At 39.3% G+C, this 21058-nt stretch overlaps 2 protein-coding genes across 5 annotated transcripts; one reads left to right on the top strand and one right to left on the bottom strand.

The window, feature by feature from the left end:
* Window positions 1-111: 111 nt before the first annotated feature.
* On the bottom strand, window positions 112-18543 carry CHRNA6 (cholinergic receptor nicotinic alpha 6 subunit). 4 transcript variants are annotated; one of them, XM_025921455.2, is made up of 6 exons: window positions 18158-18543; window positions 16343-16482; window positions 7473-7517; window positions 6207-6316; window positions 5127-6105; window positions 113-3783 (listed from the first exon to the last, which is right to left on the bottom strand). In XM_025921455.2, the coding sequence occupies exons 1-6, from the start codon at window positions 18234-18236 to the stop codon at window positions 3652-3654; spliced, it is 1485 nt and encodes a 494-aa protein (XP_025777240.1). In that variant the 5' UTR covers window positions 18237-18543; the 3' UTR covers window positions 113-3651. The 4 variants fall into 4 exon arrangements, with proteins under 4 accessions (XP_086559707.1, XP_086559705.1, XP_025777240.1 ...); XM_086703580.1 differs by having other exon boundaries at window positions 16343-16420; window positions 18158-18542; XM_086703581.1 differs by lacking the exon at window positions 16343-16482 and having other exon boundaries at window positions 112-3783; window positions 18158-18542.
* Window positions 18544-19586: 1043 nt separating this feature from the next.
* Window positions 19587-20280, top strand: LOC112858975 (small nuclear ribonucleoprotein Sm D3-like). Its single transcript, XM_025922316.2, has 2 exons — window positions 19587-19796; window positions 20101-20280. Exons 1-2 carry the CDS (start codon window positions 19587-19589, stop codon window positions 20272-20274), a joined length of 384 nt encoding a protein of 127 aa, XP_025778101.1. The 3' UTR covers window positions 20275-20280.
* Window positions 20281-21058: the final 778 nt, after the last annotated feature.

Raw genomic sequence — 21058 nt, 5'->3', positions numbered from 1 at the left:
TTTAATTTACATCCAAGTTAGCATATATTGCAACAATGATTTCAGGAGTAGATTCCTTAATGCCCCTTACCCATTGAGCCCATCCCCCCTCCCACAACCCCTCCAGTAACCTTCTGTTTGTTCTCCATATTTAAGAGTCTCTTATGTTTTGTCCCCCTCTCTGTTTTTATATTATTTTTGTCTCCCTTCCCTCATGTTTCGTATCTTAAAGATTTCATGTAAGTGAAGTCATATGATATTTGTCTTTCTCTGACTAATTTCACTTAGCATAATACCCTCCAGTTCCATCCACGTAGTTGCAAACGGCAAGATTTCATTCTTTTTGATTGCTGAGTAGTACTCCATTGTATATATATACCTCATCTTCTTTATCCATTCATCCATAGAAGGGGATCTGAGCTCTTTCCATACTTTGGCTATTGTTGATAGTGCTGTTATAAACATTGGGGTGCATGTGCCCCTTTGAAACAGCATACCTGTATCCCTTGGATAACTGCCTAGTAGTGCAATTGCTGGGTTGTAGGGTAGTTCTATTTTTAATTTTTTGAGGAACCTCCATACTGTTTTCTAGAGTGGCTGCACAAGTTTGCATTCCCAACAGCAGTGCCAAAGAGATCCTCTTTCTTTACATCCTCACCAACATCAGCTGTTGCCTGAGTTGTTCATGTTAGCCATTCTCACAGGTGTGAGGCAGTACCTCATTGTGGTTTTGATTTGTATTTCCTGGATGATGAGTGAGCATTTTTTCAAAATGAATTTCATTTGATTTTCTCAAAATTCAAAAAATTGAGCATTTTTTCATGTGTCGGTTGGCCATCTGGATGTCTTCTTTGGAGAAGTGTCTATTCATGTCTTTTGCCCATTTCTTCACTGGATTCTTTGTTTTTTGGGTGGGGAGTTTGATAAGTTCTTTATAGATTTTGGATACTAACCCTTCATCTGATATATTGTTTGCAAATATCTTCTCCCATTCTGTCGGCTGCCTTTTAGTTTTGCTGATTGTTTCCTTTGCTGTGCAGCTTTTTATTTTGATGAGGTCCCAGTAGTTCATTTTTGCTTTTGTTTCCCCTGCCTCCAGAGACGTGTTGAGTAAGAAGTTGCAGCGGCCAAGGTCAAAGAGGTTGTTGCCTGCTTCCTCCTCAAGGATTTTGATGGCTTCCTATCTTACATTGAGGTCTTTCATCCATTTTGAGTTTACTTTTGTGTATGGTGTCAGAAAGTGGTCCAGGTTCATTTTTCTGCATGTTGCTGTCCAGTTTTCCCAGCACCATTTGCTGAAGAGACTGTATTCCATTGGATATTTTTTCCTGCTTTGTCAAAGATTAGTTAGCCATACGTTTGTGGGTCCATTTCTGGGTTTTCTATTCTGTTCCATTGATCTGAGTGTCTGTTTTTGTGCCAATGTCAACTGTACTTAAATTCAAATTAATTATTTTTTTTAAAGCAAAGAAATTCTCACACATGCTATAACATGGATGAACCTTGAAGACTATACTTAGGGAGATAAACCAGTTACAAACAGACAAATAGTGTATGATTTCACTCATATAAGGTACCTAAAATACTCAAATTCATGGCGACAAAGTAGAATGGTGGTTGACAGGGGTGACAGGGTGGGGAGAGATGGGATGAGAAGTTGCTATTAATGGGTTCAGATTTCCAGTTTTACAAGATGAGAGAGTTCTGTGGATGGATGGTGATGAAGGCTGTACAACATGGTGAATGTACTTAATGCCACTGAACCATATCCTTAAAATGGTGAAGACGGTAAATTTTGTTATGTGCATTTTACCATAATTAAAACTTTTTAAACAATGATATTAAATATTGATTTGGTTTAATACTAAGAAAAATGTATGAAGTAAATCAAACCCATTGTAAGAAAGAAAGATAAAATATAGATATGATCACAAATATGAGAGGCAGTAAACATACTTTAAAACAGAGTTCCAGCTCAAGTTCAAGACCTCTGCCTGGTATACCACAGAGAGCCTTATGCTCCTGGATAAGGTAGACAAGGAAGAACGAACATGAGGTAATAGAAGTTATGGAGTATCAACACAATGGAGATTATGCAATCATAAAAAGTATACTTCAATGTAGAGGCCATTTTTGGGCAACGGGCTTGAGCAATGGAAACCTAAGCAAGGCAAAAGGGCCCATGAGGACTGCCAGCCATTAAGTGACCCACCTCAAAATGGCCATAGGCCCTAATTGACCAATGGGCTACTTACAAACAGGCACAGGTACCAAAAAAGAGAAAATTGCATATGTTCCCCATACCTCCTCATCTTCCAGCTTTAAATATGGCCTCTACCCACTGCCTCCTTGCAGACAGTCTCTCCTCTGCTGTCCTGCTCCCTGGCCCTGTATTCAATAAACATTTATCTCTGTTGTTCTGCCTTGGATGAAAATTCTTCCACGGCCCGCACTGCCAGCCCCCACAAAGTCAGGACACCCCACATTCAAGGCTACGTAACATCTTGGAAAAATGTCGCCTGACATGTTTTGAGAAAACAGCAACATACAAAATTAGAAGGTAAAATTGAAGTGTAAAATTATGGGTGCACAGAGAAGAGGATGAGACGAGAAAAGGCAGAAATGAAATTAGTTTCTTTGTTAGGGTAGATTTATTTTTTTCTGCTTTGAAATACATCTTTAAAATTACAATAATATTTATACAACAAATATGAAGATAAATTAGAGTGGAATAAAACAGAATTCCCAAGGTGCTCCTTCTCAGAAAAGGTATTGCTCCAAAAAGGTACAAAATCACAATTTCTTGCAGAAGAAATAACTTTATTTGCAGTCTCAGCTACAATGAACATATGGAAACTGCTGGCAAGAACAGACACCTCTCTGACCTGCCGCAAAGCCTGCTTCATGTTTGCATGGCCATACCACATCATGCTCTCCTTATTTTGGCTGCTTTAGTTACATTCCCATGATACCTGGTCTTGGAGATCTTTGTGTTTATGACTTTTCCTAAAAAGCTGCAAGCACTTGGGGACAGAACCCATTTCTGTTGTGCTTGCAATGCCCAGCACAGTGCTGGGTTACCACTCAAGCTGCTTGCCAGATGAATGCTAACTTGATGCAGCCTGCTGAGATAGACTCTGACTACCTGCTATTACTTTTTGCCAATTAATATATCAAAAAGGGTTGAAGTGTGTGAGTACATCCCAGAGGCACATATTAGAAAGCAAGCACATAACAGTTCCCAAGCATTGCAGATGCCAGCAAGGTACAAGCTCCAGAGTTTTGTGTCTGGCATGTGTCAATATACTGACAAGTAGCATAAACTGGAGGTACAAGAGAATGCCTTTTTAGCATGGCTTTGATGTTGATTACATGGCTTGTTGTATTATGGGTTGTTTATGTCCCTGGAAGTCAAACATGTACAGAGAAGAGAAGCCTGTGGGTGCCACCAATTCTGGGCTCCAGTGTTATCAGACATCTTAAATGTGCTCTGTGCTACAAAGGAGGGCATTCAGCCTCCAAATTTGCAATAAAGTCCTCTTTTTCCATCTAACCATCAGCTTCAGTAGATGGGGGACTTAGGTGGAAAGCTTTATGTCCCTTTCCTCATGGAAGGGAACATAGAACAAATACAGCATCTGTAAGTTTCAAAAGATAAAAGGAAAATACATCCTAAGACTTTCCAGTGTTCCCCAGTAGTGGCTGTAGAAATAGCCCTGCAGTTCCAAACACACAGACAATTATAAACACCCAAAGAAATACTCTGTCCACCACCATGGCTACATATTTCCAGTCGTCTTCTACCTGAAAGGCAAACAAAAAGTCAAAGCAATGTTAAAAAATTGAAACTAGGTAATATGCTCTGTTTCATAAATAAGCTGCTTCCTTTTCAAAGACTTCCTTGGCAATTTTTGAAGCAAATAGTGGTTTTATCGTGGTTAACCCATGTTGCCTATACAGTTCTTAGAAGAACTTTTGTTTTGTCTGAAGAGGGTAGATACACATGCCCCTTTGGTGCCTCATACAGATGGCTAGAGAGTAAGCAGGATTCCACAGGTGACAAATGACTTTTCCTGCAAAAACCATTCCCAAGAATGCTGCTCAGACTGCTCAACTTTTGTCATTGGCACCACTGGATATTCTGACACCTTGGCAAGTCTGGAAAATGGGTTTGAGGCAGGGGGTATAGGACATGAGGAATGGAGGACACTTTATCAGGAATAGGCAGCCCTCTAGAGCTCAAAGTCATGCTGCTTGTGGAGAGTTCATTGCATTTCTCACGTCCTTCCAGTTCCTGACCTCCAACTCATGCCTGAGACTTAACATCTCAGATTGTGTCTTGAGGGCCCTACCTGGTGGTGTTTAAGTCAACAACAACCTTCCCTCGATTTTATGAGGATGTTACCATGAAGGCACAGTTCTGGGCTCACTTGTCCCATGATGCATCCCCTCCAGCCCCTAGCTTGTGACTTGCAGTCATAGTATCCTCCCCTGCACCAACGGTGTGGACTTCAGGTCTCAAGACGTCCTTTCACCAGGAGATATGGATGCCAGCAGCTGCAGTATAAGGTCAAACCCAGACACCTGGCATAAGTTTTCAGATGCCCTCAGCTTAGGATATGGAAAATTGGCATGATTTTCTTGAGCTCTCTTTGTGGAGGATGGGGGACGTTCATGCTGCTATAGTTAGACTCTGGACAGCAAGAGCAGAATATGTTGATGCTAAGAATATGCCTGAGGTTCATTCAATAAACACCTAAATCCCTCTCAAGTAGAATAAGTGGGGTTGGAATTTCAGAGGACTCACTCTGCCTGCCCCCACCAGCCTCAGACTGCAGGCTGCTCTGCAGGAATTTCATCTGTCACTGTATTTAAGAAACAGTTTCATTAACCAAGCCTGTTTTGAATATTTATTTTAACTAGATTTCACCTGAGTTAACATTTCTGGAGGTGGAGATTTGCTCTGAGGCTATACTTTACTCCACCCAACCCCCAGGTCACTTCACCCATAACTGCATAATAATAGAGCTGGGTCTTAGAGTACTGTTCCCTGGCCCTCTTGTGAACAGAACTCCCAATGAAGATCTGATCTTAGGTCTGATCTAAACCAGCTGAGGGATGCCAGGCTAGAGGACACATGCATTTACCTTCTTTGTTTCATTTTGGTTCTTCATGTTTTCTGCTATGAATTGTACACTGTTAATTACATCTTCAACATCAGGCGAGTGCTCTGAATTTTCAGTTATCCATTGTAAAGGCTGATGACTTAATCTTCTCTTGCTGGTGGCAAGCTCACTTGATTTATGACAGTGGCAGCATTCTTTAGGAAGTTTGGTCTCTCTGCAATTATCAAAATTGACTTTGGTGGGCCTACCAGAAATGCCTTTGGAATTTTTATCTGAACTTGTCTCCTTCATCTTGTCCAGAGGCCTCTTCATCATCAAGATCTGGGGTAACAGCTGGAGGAAAACTGTCTTCACCCACTTGGGCATGGTGTGTGTCATTGGGGTGCGATAATGAATGTTCAACACAAACACAGTCACCGCAATGGACAGGGTGACAAAGATCATGGTGAACAGTAGGTACTCACCCACCAGTGGGATCACAAGAGACGTGGATGGGATGGTTTCCGTGATTACTAGCAAAAACACAGTCAGAGAAAGCAAAACTGAAATACAAAGTGTCACCTTTTCACCACAGTCAGAAGGGAGGTAAAAGACAAGCACAGTTAGAAATGAAATAAAGAGACAAGGGATGATCAGATTAATGGTATAAAACATTGGCAGTCTTCTAATGTAAAAAGAATAGGTTATATCTGTGTAGATCTCCTCACAACAATTATATTTTATGTCATGCTTGTAGCCAGAGGCATCAACAATTTCCCATTCGCTGTTTTCCCAAAAATCATTCATATCCACTTTAGATCCAATGATTAGAAGATCAATTTCGGCTTTGTCATATGTCCAAGAACCAAATTTAAGGGAACAGTTTTGATGATCAAAAGGGAAAAAAGTGATATCCATAGGACAGGAACTCTTGAAAATAGCTGGTGGAGTCCAGGTTATCATGCCATCATATTTAAGAAGAGCTTTTGTCTTGCCTTCAACTTGGAAGTCACCAACAGCACTACAAAGTAAACCAGACACCATTAGTAACACCCCCTTGCCTGGGTCAGCATGTACCAAAGGCAACTTTGGAACAAGTCTACTGCTGTCAGAACCCCATACTTGTTGTAGAGAACGATGTCAGGTTTCCATATCTTATCTGCAGGAACACGAAGAGTCTCAATGCCATCATATTCCATTGGGTCCCAGCGCAATTTATAATCATTCCATATCTAAAGGCAATAGAAGTCAGTTGAATAAAAAATTCTTAGTAACTTACAGGGAACTTTCTTCCCATGTTAATTCTATGTCGGTTCAGTGTTTTGAAAAAAAAATAAGTTCTCATTTAAAGAATACACTGGAGGACACCTGGCTGACTCAGTTGGTAGAACATGCAACTCTTGATCTCAGGGTCGTAAGTCCAACCTCACTTTGGGCTTGGAGCCTACTTAAAAAAAAATAAAGAGTGCATTGGTTTCTATCAAAAGTTGGGATATTTGGGGCGCCTGGGTGGCGCAGTCGGTTGGGCGTCCTACTTCAGCTCAGGTCACGATCTCGCGGTCCGTGAGTTCGAGCCCCGCGTCGGGCTCTGGGCTGATGGCTCAGAGCCTGGAGCCTGTTTCCGATTCTGTGTCTCCCTCTCTCTCTGCCCCTCCCCCGTTCATGCTCTGTCTCTCTCTGTCTCAAAAATAAATAAACGTTAAAAAAAAAAATTTTTTTTAAAAGTTGGGATATTAAATCCATGAGGAATAGGGGGTTAGGCAGCTGGGCTGATTTTGGCAAATATAAATCATCTGACATTAGATAATTAACTATTGATTATTAATTAGCTGACCAAGGTTATAGACTCAACTTCCATGTTCCATAAACTGTATTCACACTGGAGTAGCAACTCATTTCTAATATCAAAAAGATAGTTCAAGTGTACAATAATGAGTTTGTTATAAATCTGTGTAAAAGATTAAGACAAGAAGGAAGAATGAAGTGGTATAACTGATAAAAACAACTGGTGGGACTCTAACCCACGTGTTCTCATGCTCAGTTCCTTACTTCCCTTGGCCTGGTGCAGCAGAGTCAAAGACTGGGCAAGCTTCTGACACTGGGTCTCAAGTTACAGATAAAAATAGGAGACTTGAGGGCAGAAACCGGAAGGGACAGGTCTCTATGTCCCAGAGAACTTTATCACTATGTTTTTGCACCTGTGAAGTTTGTATCAAGCAGCTGTCCCAGACCTGAACTCTAGGCTTTGGAGAAAGATTATAGTTTATACTCTGTTATAAGTTGGAGATGGAAAGAAGTAATTCTAATGGAATTTATCCATTAGACATTGTTAGGCTAACACACAAGTAAGACAGGTCCAAGAGAAGGACATGTGATGCAGACACATACGTGACGTAGCCACAGATTGGTTTCCATGATCTGGTTTACTTCATCCTGGGAAGAAGAAATAATATTTTTAGCCTTAAATGAACTTGCTAATAAAGGTGGCTCTTAGAACAAGAATTACAACAAAAGAGAGCCAAATCTGAGTTATTCATACTAACAGAGGAAAACAAAGAAGACTAAAAAGGCAACTTATAAAATGCATCCAGAAATATGATATTTTCACATCTGGTTCCAACTCTGTTGACTTTAAAAGAAAATGTGGCTTAAAAAAATGTCTTTCAAATCTTAAGTCTCACCTCTTCAGTGAAGCCTTTCTGACCACCGCAGCCCATTAAAGGTGTCTGATTCCATGAAAGAAAGGAGGAAGAGAAGGGACAGTAGAAAGGAGACAGGGAAAGTACTGCAGATGGTGATAGGTATCAGAACTTGGTTCATTGTTTTTACTGTATTCTTCCCCCTTCCTTGAAAACCTCCCTCTTCAACTGTGCTCACCACTCTCTAGGCTCTGAGTCCTGAGCCCAGTTGCCTTTTGAAATGTCAGCCTCTGCTCACCATGGAGTTTTCCAGCTGGAACCTGCCACTCCACTTCAACACATCTCAACTCTCATCTAAGCCATGCTGATTGCTTCAATTATTCATTATTCAAATATTTATTGAGTACCTACTATGTGCTCTATAAATTCTGGGACTACAGCAGTAAACAGGATTGAAAAAACCTCTACCTTCATGCATCTAAACTGTTAATTTGGGAGACAAAAAATCAATAATAGATATATAATATAATGTGTGACAGTTATAAGTCCCTGTGAAGAAAAATAAAGAGAGATGGAGTGGTGTGTGCATGCATACACACACATACACACACACACACACACATCTTTTTTAGACAGAATGATCAAAGAAGGCTTCTCTTAGGAGGTTTAAACAGGTACCTAAATGACTGAAGAGAGTCATACAGCTATCTGGAGGAAAAATATTTCAGGCCAATATCCCAAATACAATGTGTTCCTAAGCAGCTACCAGCCTTCAGTGGGAAAACTGAAGACACTCCAGAACCTTCAGCAACCTTACAGCACAGCAGCTTGAAAGCTATTGGGTGTTCCAGTGACCATCAGTGGGTTCCCCAAACTTACCAATGTTGCTTTATAATATACGTGAACACCCTCAGAGTAAATGAACTCAACTGTGGTTGACAGAGCCATGGCCAGGACTGACACCAAACTGCTCTTTTTCACTGAGCTGCTCTGTAGTTCTCCACTCCCCCTGCCAAGCTTCCTCCTTCAAATGTGTTTGTGTCTAGTCATGGTAAACCCCAGGGTTTTAAAAGGTCAACAAAAGGAGTTACAATCATGGTTTCTTATTAGTCAAGAAAAGCAAAAAGAAATAAATAAATAAAATAAAAAAGGCTATACTTATCTATTGGCCAAGTATTACCCAAGCCTAAGGTAATTGCCTTCTGCTCATGAGAGTGTGATGCTGTGATCTATAAATTGCAGCAGGGGCCATGTCAATAGATCTGTTGGCTGTCAATCAAGAATGGACTAGTTATACAGTCTTATGCATCCTCTTTGTATTCTGTGTTCACAGAACTAGTGTACACTGTTAACTAGTATTCAAAGAATTAAAATCTGTTGGCAATATCATCCTGTCAATATCTCTCTCTTTCCCCAACACTTCCACAGGCTGGTGAGGCTCAATGTGGTGTGGACATTCTTAAGGGTGTCAGCCAGCTTTATGGACCAGGACTTGGTCTGGCAAGTCTTGTTCTCCATGCAATTCTGTTCCACACTGATGGTCATGAGCACTACCATCAGACAGCCCAGCTGGAGGAAGCAGGGACCTAAAATACCACTCCACATTCCTGAGACCATTGCTCTGTATCTCCTTCTTGGGAAAATAAATTAGTTGGCACCCTGCCTGTATTAAAGGATTGGAGTTATAATTTCAAAAGGATTAGCTTCTGAAGCAGCAGAGATTGAGATCAGAAAGCCAGGTTGGCTACACTTTATAAGCCTTTAAGTTAGTCATTTCAGATAGTGAGGCCATCAAAACACTACACAGGGGCTTTGTCTTGGATCCCTGTTGGGGGGACAGCAGACATACTCTTACACTGAAAGATCATTCACCCAGAAAACCTTCTGGCCAGAGTCATTCTGTGTGTTTGCAGCAAACACACTTCCATGTAGAGCAGCAAAAAAGGCCTTTGCTAAGGCCTTTGATAAGGGAGTTGGTAATTGCGCATCCTGACTGTCCTGCATCACAGAACCATCCCCAGAGCTCACCATGGCTCAATGACAATGAATATGACCCTCAGGGACTTCTGGTGCCCCCCATGAGAACAGGTAGCTTCCAATACACCAATAAGAATAGCTATATTAATACCTGACAAAGTAGACTTCAGAAAAAAAATTACTGTAGACCAAGGACATTATATAATGATGGAAATATAAAATCACCAGGAAGACATAATGATCTTAACTGTATACACACCAAACACTAGTCTTAAATTACATGAAATAAAAATTGATGAAACTGAAAGAAGGAACAAACTCCCAAATATAGTTGGAGACTTCAACACCATCCCCCTCAGCAACCAATAAAACCACTAGGGGGGAAATCAGCAAAATATAGAAGATCTGAAGAACATAATCAACAGGATCTAATTGAAATATATAGACCACTTCTTTCAAAAGCGCAGAATACACATATATTTCAAGAATGCATGGGATATTAACCAAGATAAACCATATTCTTACCATGGGCCATAAAACAAACCTCATCAAATTTAAAAGAACTGAAACCATACAGTGTGTTTTCTGACTATAATGGAATCAAACTAGAAACCAACAACAAAAAGACAGCAGGAAACTCTCTAAACCCCTAGGAATTATACAACACACTTCTAAATAATCCATGGGTCAAAGATCAAAATGGGCTTAAATCTCAAAGGAGATTTTTAAAAATACATAGAACTGAATGAAATGAAAACACAACATATTAAAATATGAAGGTCATTGCTAAAAACAATGTTGAAAATAAAATTATAGCATTATATGCTTACATTAGAAATGAGGAAAGGTCTCAAATCAATAATACAAGTTCTTACTTCAAGAAATTAGAAAAAGAAGCACAAAATGAGCCCACAGCAAGCTTAAGGAAGGAAAAATAAAGATAAGAGTAGAAATCATGGGGCACCTGGCTGGCTTAGTCATTGGAGCATGCAACTCTTGATCTCCAGGTCATGAGTTTGAGCCATATGTTGGGTGTAGAGATTACTTAAATAAGTAAATAAATACACTTAAAAAAAAAGAGTAGAAAACAATAAAATTGAAAAAGGAAAACAATAGAAAAAATCAATTAAATAAAAAGCTAATTCTTTGGGATGGGGACCAATAAAACTCACAAACTTGTCTCAAGATCGACAAAAATAAAAACAGAGAAAACACAACTCACCAACATCAGGAATGAAATAGGAGCTATCACTACAGATCCTGTAGCCATTAAAAAGAATAGACAATATGATAAACAGCTTTATTATACAATCAAATTTTTAAAAGAAATAGACTAAAACTTCAAAAACCACAAACTATCCAAATTCAAAGAAGATGAAATTGACAATCTAAATAGCCTATAGCCATTTTTAAAAATTGAATTTGTAGTTAAAAACTCCTGGAAAACAAATCTCTAGGCCTAGTAGGTTTCCCTGGAGAATTCCACCAACTATGAAAGAAGAATCAGTATCAATTTTACACAGTCTCTTCCAGAACATAGAAGAAGATGGAACAATTCCAAATATTTTTTATAAAGCTATATTACCCTGACACAAAATCCAAACAAAGATAATACAAAAGAAGAAAATTACAGATTAATGTCTGTCATGAACTCATCAATAAAATACTAGCAAAGTGAATCCAACAATGTACAAAAAGTTATACGCCATGACTAAATGAGTTGTAAAGCTGTTCAACATTCAAAAATCAATCAATGTACTTTACCATATCAACAAGGTAAGGAAGAAAAATTATCTGATCATATCAATGGTTACAGAAAAAGCATTTGACAAAAATTCAACATCAATTAATGATAAAAACTCTCTGAAAACTAACGAATAAAGGAGAACTTTCTCAATTTGAAAACCTCTATAAAACACCTACAGCTATCATTATACTAGAAGGTGAAAGACTAAACAATTTTCCTTAAGATTGGGAACAGGGCAGAGATGTCCACTCTCACCACTCTTATTCAAAACAGTACTGATAATTCTAGTCAATACTATGCAATAAGGCAAGAAAAAGGGAAAAAACGGCATAGTTTGGAAAGGAAGAAATAAAACCATCTCTATTTGCATATGACATGGTTGCCTATATAGAAAATCCCATGGAATCTATAAAAATACTGAAACTAATAAATGATTTCAGCAAGATCTCGGGATACAACATTAACATACAGAAACCGATTGAATTTCTATATACTAATGATGAACATGGAGAAATCAAAATTAAAAGTACAATATTATTTTCAATTGCCTTAAATAAAACAAAGTACACATAATAGTACATGGACAATAAAACAAATATACACATAATAATACATGGACAGGATCTGCATGCTGAAAATTATAAAATGCTGATGAAAAAAGAGCTAAATAAATGGAGAAATATCCTGCATTCATGGATGGGAACACTCAACATAGTAAAGATGACATTTCTCCCCAAATTGATCTACAGATGAATGCAATTCCTTTCAAAATCCCAGCAAGCCTTTTTGTATACATAGGCAGCTTATTTGAAGGCATAGGCCCCAGAACAGTGAATATAATTTTGACAAAGAAGAATAAGGTGGTAGGATCACTCTGGCCAACATTAAGACTTACTATACAGCTACAGTAATCAAGATTGTGTGGTATTGGTGGAGGGTTCATCACATAGATCAACGGAATAGAATAGAGGACCTGAAATAGACCTGAAATAGACCCATACAAGTATGCTCAACGGATTTTTCACAACAGCGCACAACCAGCTCCATGGAAAAAGGATAGCCTTTTCAACTAATGGTATTGGAGCAATTAGACACCCACAGACCAAAAAAGGAAAAAAGCCCAAGTCTCACATTTTATACAAAAATTAACTCAAAATGGATCATAGTCTCAAATGTAAAACATAAATAAAACTTTTAGAAAAAATATATGAGAAAATCTCTAGGATCTGCAATAAAGGCAAGGAATGCTTAGGCTTAACACCAAAAGCACAACACATAAAAGGAAAAAGTGATAAATTGGATCTTGTCAAAATTGAAAAGTTTGAGTGAAGGTCCATGTGAAAAAGATGAAAAGAGAAGGTACACACTAGGGTAAAATGCAGTTGACCCTTGAACACACAGGTCTGAGCTGTGTGAGTCCACTTACATGTAGAATTTTTTACACTACAGTGCTGTAAATGTATTTTCCCTTCCTTATGATTTTCTTAATGACATTTTATTTTCTTTTACTTTATTGTAAGAGTACAGAATGTAACACACGTAACATACAAAATATGTGTTAATCAACTGTTGATGTTATCAGTAAGGCTTCTGCTCAACAGTAGGCTATTAGTAGTTAAGTTTGGGGGGAGTCAAAAGTCACATGCAGAATTTTGACTATGCTGGAGGCTGATGTCCCTAACCCTTGCATTACTCGAGTTAACTGTATTTGCAAACCACATACCTGGCAAAGCATCAGTATCTAGAATATAGTAAGAACTCTCAACACTGAACAGTTAAAAAATAAAAAAAAATCAAACAATCCAATTAGAAAACGGGAACAAAAACATGAGGAAACATTTTACCAAAGAAGATATACAGATGGCAAATAAGCACATGAAAAGATGTTCTATATGATGAGTCATTAGGAAAATGCACATTAAAACTATAATGAGATATTACTATATACCAAACGGAATGGCTAAAATAAAAAAAATAGTGACAACAACAAATACTGGTGAAGATGTAGATAAACTGGATCACTTATATATCGCTGATAGGAATTTAAAAGGGTACATTCACTCTGGAAAGCATTTTGGCAGTTTATTAAAAAATTAAACACACAACTACCGTATGACCCAGCAATTGAACACCTGGGGATTTATCCCAGGAAAATAAAGATTTACGTTCTCACAACAACTTGTATCCAAATGTTCACAGCACTTTTATTTGTAACAGAACAAAACTGGAATCAATACAAATGTTCTTCAACCAACAAAAAGTAAATAAACTGAGGCACATCAATACCATGGAATACTACTCAGCAACAAGAAGAAATGAGCTATTGATATAATCAACAACTGGGATGAGTCTTTAGAAAATTATGCTGAGTGAAGGCACCTGGGTGGCTCAGTCGGTTAAGTGTCTGGCTTTGCTCAAGTCATGATTGCATCTTTCATGAATTCAAGCCCCACATTGGGCTGTCAGCACAGAGCCTGCTTCGGATCCTCTGTCCCTTTCTCTCTCTCCCCCTCTCCAACTCGTGCACACGTGCTTTCTCTCTCTCTCAAAATAAACATAAATTTTTTTTTTAATTATGCTGAGTGGAAAAGCCAATCCCACAATGTTACATACTGTATCATTTTTATCTAACTTTCTTGAAACGACAAAATTTTAGAAATTGAAGACATATTAGTAGTTGCCACTGGGAAACTGGGCAAAGTGGGATCTTCCTATTATTTCCTACAACTGCATATGAATCTACAAGTATTTCAATAAACAAAAATTCAACTTAAAAAAACTACATTTCCCAAGTCTCCCTTACAGCTAGAAGTTGTCGATGATATAGGAAGCAGAAGATATTAGTAGGACTTTTAAGAAAACACCTTAAGGAAGTCACATATGTCTGTTATGTCCCCTCCTCCCTTCCTCCTGCTTCTTACGAAGGATGTGAATATGATGAGTGAAAATCAGCAGTTATCATGGACCATGAGGCAACACTGAGGGAAGAAACCATATGCTGAAATAGAAAGATAGGAACCTTGCTCACTGTCACCATGTATGGTTTATGCTTTTAGCATCGTGGTCTGTGTGATTGGCATCCCCTGGAGTTTTGCAGTGCCCAACCTAAGCAACTGAACACAGTGGTACAATCACCAACACCACAAAGCCACCTGGCGTTAACCTTCTAAACTTTTAACCTTTAGATTTCTGTTACACAAGAAAGAAATCAATTTGTTTTATTCAAGCCATGTTATTTTTAAGTCTCTGATAGCGACCAAATGCAAATGTCAAAATCTGTATTCCATTATCTCCACACACCATCCTCAGAACAATGTCCTGAAAGGGTGTATCAACCAGGAATTTGAAGTGATGCTGTATAGTGAAATAGACTGACTTCAGGTGAAACTTACTTTATAATACTCCACAGCAAATTATGGCTCCCAGCCCAGTAGGAGACCGGTAATCAGGACAACACTATTTGGGGGTGAAAGGGATCCGATTAGGTACCAAATAAAATGTTTTTTAAAGAAATGAGTATATCCATCTATACAAAAGAAAACTGTGACTTTTTTATTTTTATTTTTTTAACCAATATGTACCAGTATATACATACTTCCAACCTGGGTCAGAAGCTAGAGGACCAGGCCAGGGTAACCTAGTCCACCAGGAAGCATGGACCGGAGAAACATCGTGAGCCTTGAGTTCACATCTGTAACTAAGGTCTTTCCTCCAGTGAACCTGAAGAACCACCACTGTTTCCTACAGGGCAAGTCTGGAAAGACAGAAGGTTCCTTCCCTATGCATAGGCTGGGACTGATAAGATGAAAGGGGCTCCCTTTGTAGTCTCAGGAGCTCTAGCATCTCTCTCTGGAGATGCTTTAGCCTCCCCCTACTTCCTGAGCCTGCCTATTCCTGGAATTTGGTCAGCAAGCCAGCGCTGTCCCCTCCTATGCTTTTGAGCCCAAAACCCTGCTCTGTGTTATAAATACCAGGCCCTAATACCTCCTCTCCCGGCAACTAGGGCATGAAGATTATTCAAAGGAAAGAACTGTAGTCACTTGTCCTTGAACATAGTAGCAATAAATTTAAGAACTCCAAATTCCCATCTGTTTTCTCAGGGCTGGATGGAAGCTATATGAAAGCAGGTGATTTTTTTTCTTTCTTGCATAACATAGAATATTTAAAGCAGTTCTTTTTCTTTTTTTTTTTTTAATTTGTTAATGTTTATTTATTTTTGAGAGAGAGAGAGAGAGAGAGACAGAGTTCGAGTGGGGGAGGGTCAGAGAGAGAGCGAGACACAGAATCCCAAGCAGGCTCCAGGCTCTGAGCTGTCAGCACAGAGCCTGAACCCATGAACCACTAGATCATGACCTGAGCCGAAGTCGGAGGCTCAACCGACTGAGCCACCCAGGTGCCCCAAAACAGTTCTTTTTCTATAGAGTAAAAAGAACATGAGCTTTGGAGTTGGACAGGCCCGATTAAGATTTCAGTTCCACCATTTTATAATTGTATGACCTTGGGAAAATTCCTTCCTGAGCTTCCCTTCAGCTATAAAATGCAAATGACAGCCACTAAGTGTAGACACAGTGACTGGTGAATAGGTGCACCATGAAGTTAACTCCCTCTGTATTATCCCTTCAACTTCCCCTTCGCCTCTCTGTTTCATAAACTGGTTCTGAAAGCACTTCCAGAAAGACCCTGCCTTGATGTGAATAATTACAGCATCAATGTCTTCTTCCCAGCAGGAAGGCTTTGAAGAGCCAGGATTCATGGAGATGTGTGTTTGTTCATATTTTAAAATTTCTATATTTGCCACGTGCAATAACTGGGACAGTGTTCAGGAATTGCTCTGCCTGCACCCCCACCCGAGTCAAGGGTTCTCCAGGTACACGTGGTGAACTGGCAGCACTTACCACATTGGCCAGCTGTGTGATGGCCACTTCAAAATGCACCGTGACTGGTTCAGAAACATTTTCCACAGGCCTGATGAACTGGTTATAATGAGAAAACAGTTTGTGAAAGAGCCTCTCTTCAGATGCACAGCCTGCAGAGCCTGCATGGCCAAGCAGAGGAAGAGTTAGAGAGGCCAAGAGGGTGTTCACAGATGGGAAGGTTCTGGCAGCTCCCATCGCCAGGCCACTAGGACAGTGGGGTGTCCCAGCCACCTGAGCGCTCCCGCCCCTGTGTTCTGTCCACCCACACAGGCTTCCCCTGGTGCCCATTGTACCTAGCCTCTCAGAGCCCTGAAGATAAGAAGAGTAATGCCTACATCCCAGAACCATTATGATATCAAATAAAATACTATTGTAAGAGCACTTTTACAAGTCTAATGCACCACAAATACAAAGGGACAGCATGAGCTCCAATTTTTGCTTATGTCATTGAAGATAACTCATGATCTTACTGATCTGGTTTTTAAGGAAGAGTCCTGCCTTTTCTGGTCAAAATGCTGATCCAACCACCTGTTTATACAACCAACAAGGTGTTTAGCTGGGGAACCTCCACCAAGCAAACTGCAATAACTAGTAAGTTTATTAAGACCTTAGCAAGCCATATTTCTTTTTAAAATCTGATTCGGATTCAATTATTTAGGAGACTTGTGTCAAGTGCAAGGTTTTTAAGGCAAACTTATTTAATTGGCTTTAAAAGAATTCAATACTAGCTCTTAAATAACAGAGTTTTCAGTCGCTAAAATTTACACAGTTTAATGTGAATGTCTGTATTTTTCCAAGAATGCATCAAAAGCAAGATACTTGCCTTCATTTGACATTATTCATTTCATTAATACCCCTCTATATTTTCCCTTATAGAACTCCAATTTGACATCAGAAAAACAAGTCTACAAATTTCCAAAAGGGATTTATATCTTGAAAGAAAGAAGATTAAAGGCACTGAAAACTCATTTGGCAAAAATGAACAAAAGGATAGCTGTTATATTACTAAATAAAGAGTCGTTGACAAATGCACTTGGAACCAAACTCTGAGATTTCATCAGGAAAAAACAATTTTAAATGTGAAATAGTACTCTTGCCACCATAATTAATAATGCTAGAAATATTTCTATGTAAAATAGACAATAAAAAAAATCCTCTCCACTACTCCATTACCATTTCCCCCTCTTTGAGATATCGTAGATAAACCCTCTTTGAATCTTGAAGAACAAGTCCCCTGCAAAGCTAACATGGGAATGTGGTTTTCTGCAGCAGAACAGCACTTGTCTATTTCCAAGTCTTAACTTTTAAAATGAATTATCTTACTCTTAGGACACATTCCAGCATAATAATATGACATGTTTCCCAAAACAAAGATGATTACCTTCAAAATGGAAGGGTTCATGGACTAAGTCTCAGCTAACAAACAAATCATAGTTGTAAAAAAAAATTAAATACAAATACAGATAAATCAGTTGAATACATCCATACCAGAGATGGATAGAAAACTGCATCACTATTATTACCATATTTTTATTGGAACAATAAAATAAGATATGGTTTACAATGTTTCATTGTCTCCCCTGCACCATCTCCAAAATCTCATGTTCAGTGTTAAAACCTAACCAATAAGAAATAGGTTAATTAACAGTTATAACAGTAGTAATTCCTGTGCAGACCCTCTACATATTTACACAAAGAATATTTCATCTCTGCTCAATCAAACACAACTAGAAAAGAAGAATAAATATATGTAGCTGAAAAGAGAATATGAGATAAAGCAGAAATAAAACCTACCTTTAAAGAAAGGTATGAACATACACAACCAGAGACACAAACCAAAGTGAGGGAATCCCTGGCCCTCGCTGGTCAGCATGATTAAAACACACTTTGATTTCTTTTTCTGGTCAAAGGATTGTGGAAAACAAAGAGCTACCAGACAGCCACACGCATCAGACCTTTAAATCATCAGAGTCCCACTGCAATCCATGTGTGTCTTCCGTGAAATAAAAACATTCACAAACATAACACGGATGTTCCCAATATCAGAGACTGAGGCCAACAAAAGGGCAAATAAAAAGGACTCCATCTGATGTCAGATGAATCATCACTTTCCTGTCACCCTAGATCTCTTCCGTGCAAGAACAGTGAAGAAAAGCAGTGAGAGAACGCTAAGCAAGCAGGACAGAGAGAGGATGGAAAACACTGCCTGCCTTTGATCTTTCTGTAGTACAGTCTCAGCAGTAATCCTTGGGAGAAGGAACACCCATTTTGCGACCTCCAAGTCCAGGTAAAGCACGTGCTAGGTCCCACACAGTATGGTCTGATTCACTGAGTTGTCTAGTTAATCAAGGCTTACCCTTGTTATTAGAAAACTTTCTAAAATATGAGTCTCTTTTCCTGTCTTAATAGGTGTGGTTTAGAGAGAACAGCACTCATCTGATTTTGCCTGACTCCAGGGCTTCTAGTGTCTTGTCTTTCCGAGGTCAGAAATCACCATCCAGGATTAGAGATTAAGTGTCAGAATGAGAAGGATGAATACCAAACACAGGATGCCACCTGGACAGCCCTATATTTATTTAAACATCCTTGTCACCAACTGGTTTTCCTAGAAGTTTCTTCTTGCTTCTGTAAGTTCAATGTCAATAGGATTCTGGTAAGATTTTGGTGTTGGTTAAAGAGAAGTTAGACGCACAACAAAATGAAAAGGCAACCTGCAGAATGGGAGAAAATATTTGCAGCCATATGTCTGACAAGGAATTAATATCCAAAATATATAAGGAACTCAATATCAACTCAATATCAAAAAAAGTCCAATTTAAAAATGGGCAACGGACTTGTATAGACATTTTCTCAAAGAAGTCATACATATGGCCTACAGGTATGTTGAAAGTGAGTCACTAATCATCAGGGAAATGCAAATCAATCACAATATGACATTACCTCACACCTATTGGGATGGTTATGGTCAAAAAGACATAAGGCAAAAAGTGTGAGGGTGTAGAGAAAAGGAAACCCTTGTGCACTGTTGGTGGGAATGTAAACTGGTGCAAGTGCTATGGAAAACAGCATGGGGGGGAGGTGTTCCTCAAAAAACTACAAAGAGAACTGCCAGGCACACAGGGCCCGCCATTCGCTTGGCTCATGCCTTTGCAGCCACCAGAATTGCCTCTGCACCTGAGAGGAAGATTATGCGGGAGCCAGGGAGAACTCTCTTCCTGCTAAGATGTCTTATAGTGTGCTGATTAAAGTCCTACACAAGGCTGCGGGTCATATCATGACATGTGAGACCAACACTGACAAGATGTATCATGGGAAGCTCAGTGGCAGGGAGGACAACATAAACTGCCAGATGTCCAACATCGTGGTCCCATACAGGGAAGGTCCAGCAGCACAGCTGGAGAAGGTGTACATCCGTGACATTAAGATCTGCTTTGTCAGACAGATACCATATGTTTTCACTCTTATGTGGATCCTGAGAAACTTAACAGAAACCCATGGGGGAGGGGAAGGAAAAAAAAGAGAGGTTAGAGTGGGAGAGAGCCAAAGCATAAGAGACTCTTAAAAACTGAGAACAAACTGAGGGTTGATGGGGAGTGGGAGGGAGGGGAGGGTGGGTGATGGGCATTGAAGAGGGCATCTTTTGGGATGAGCACTGGGTGTTGTATAGAAACCAATTTGACAATAAATTTCATATAATAAAAAAATAAAAATAAATAAAAAACAGAAAAAAAAAAAAGATCTGCTTTCTCACTTCGCCTGACATGCTGACAAATGTGCCCATGTTAAAGAGTATGAAAAATAAACACCAAGGCTCAGGGTCTGGCCGAGGAAAAGCTGCTATGCTGAAGGCCCAAGTGGCTGCAAGAGGAAGAGGACGTAGAATGGGGTGTGGAAATGTCTTCCAGAAATAAAGATAAATTTATCTGTTAACAGAACTTTGTGCTATTTTTTCTTTTAGGTTTTCTGGGTTCAGGGGTGTGTGCACTTATGTATATATTCTAGGTTTTCTTTTTGACATCTTTCACTTTAGATCAGATCTAAATATATATGGTGATGATGGTTGGGTCTTTTTTAATATTTCAAAAACAATAATAAACATTAAAATTTTTAAAAAATTCCACATGATCCAGCAGTTTCATTTCTGGATATATATCCAAAGGAAATAAGTATCTCAAAAAGATATCTGGGGGCGCCTGGGTGGCTCATTTGGTCAGTTGGTTGGGTTTCTGACTCTCAATTTGGGCTCAGGTCATGATCTCAAGGGTCAAGGGTTCGAGCCCAAGTCGGACTCCCCACTGACAATGTGGGGCCTGCTTGGGATTCTCTCTTTCTCCCTCTCTCTCTGCCGCTCCCCCCACCCCCCCGCTTGTGCTCTCCCCCTCGAAATAAATAAACTTAAAAAAAATTTAGAGAGATCTGCACTTCTCTGTTCATTGCAGCATTATTCACAATAATCACCGTATGGAAACAACTTAAGTGTCTGTCAATGGATGAATAGACAAAGATGTGGTGTATATATGTGCATGTGTGTGTGGAATATTGCTCAGCCATGAGAAATTCTGCCACCTGAGACAACGTGGATGAATCTGAAGGACAGTGTGCTAAGTGAAATAAGCCAGACACAGAAAGCCAAATACTGTATGATCTCACATATGTGTGGAATCTAAAAAAGTCAAACTCATAGAAGCAGAGAGT

Source organism: Puma concolor, chromosome B1 (assembly GCF_028749965.1).
Source record: "Puma concolor isolate L17-30 chromosome B1, mPumCon1.1.hap2, whole genome shotgun sequence".
NCBI lineage: Eukaryota > Metazoa > Chordata > Mammalia > Carnivora > Felidae > Puma > Puma concolor.
The sequence above is the reverse complement of the archived record's forward strand: the minus strand, read 5'-3'. Positions and strand labels throughout refer to the sequence as shown.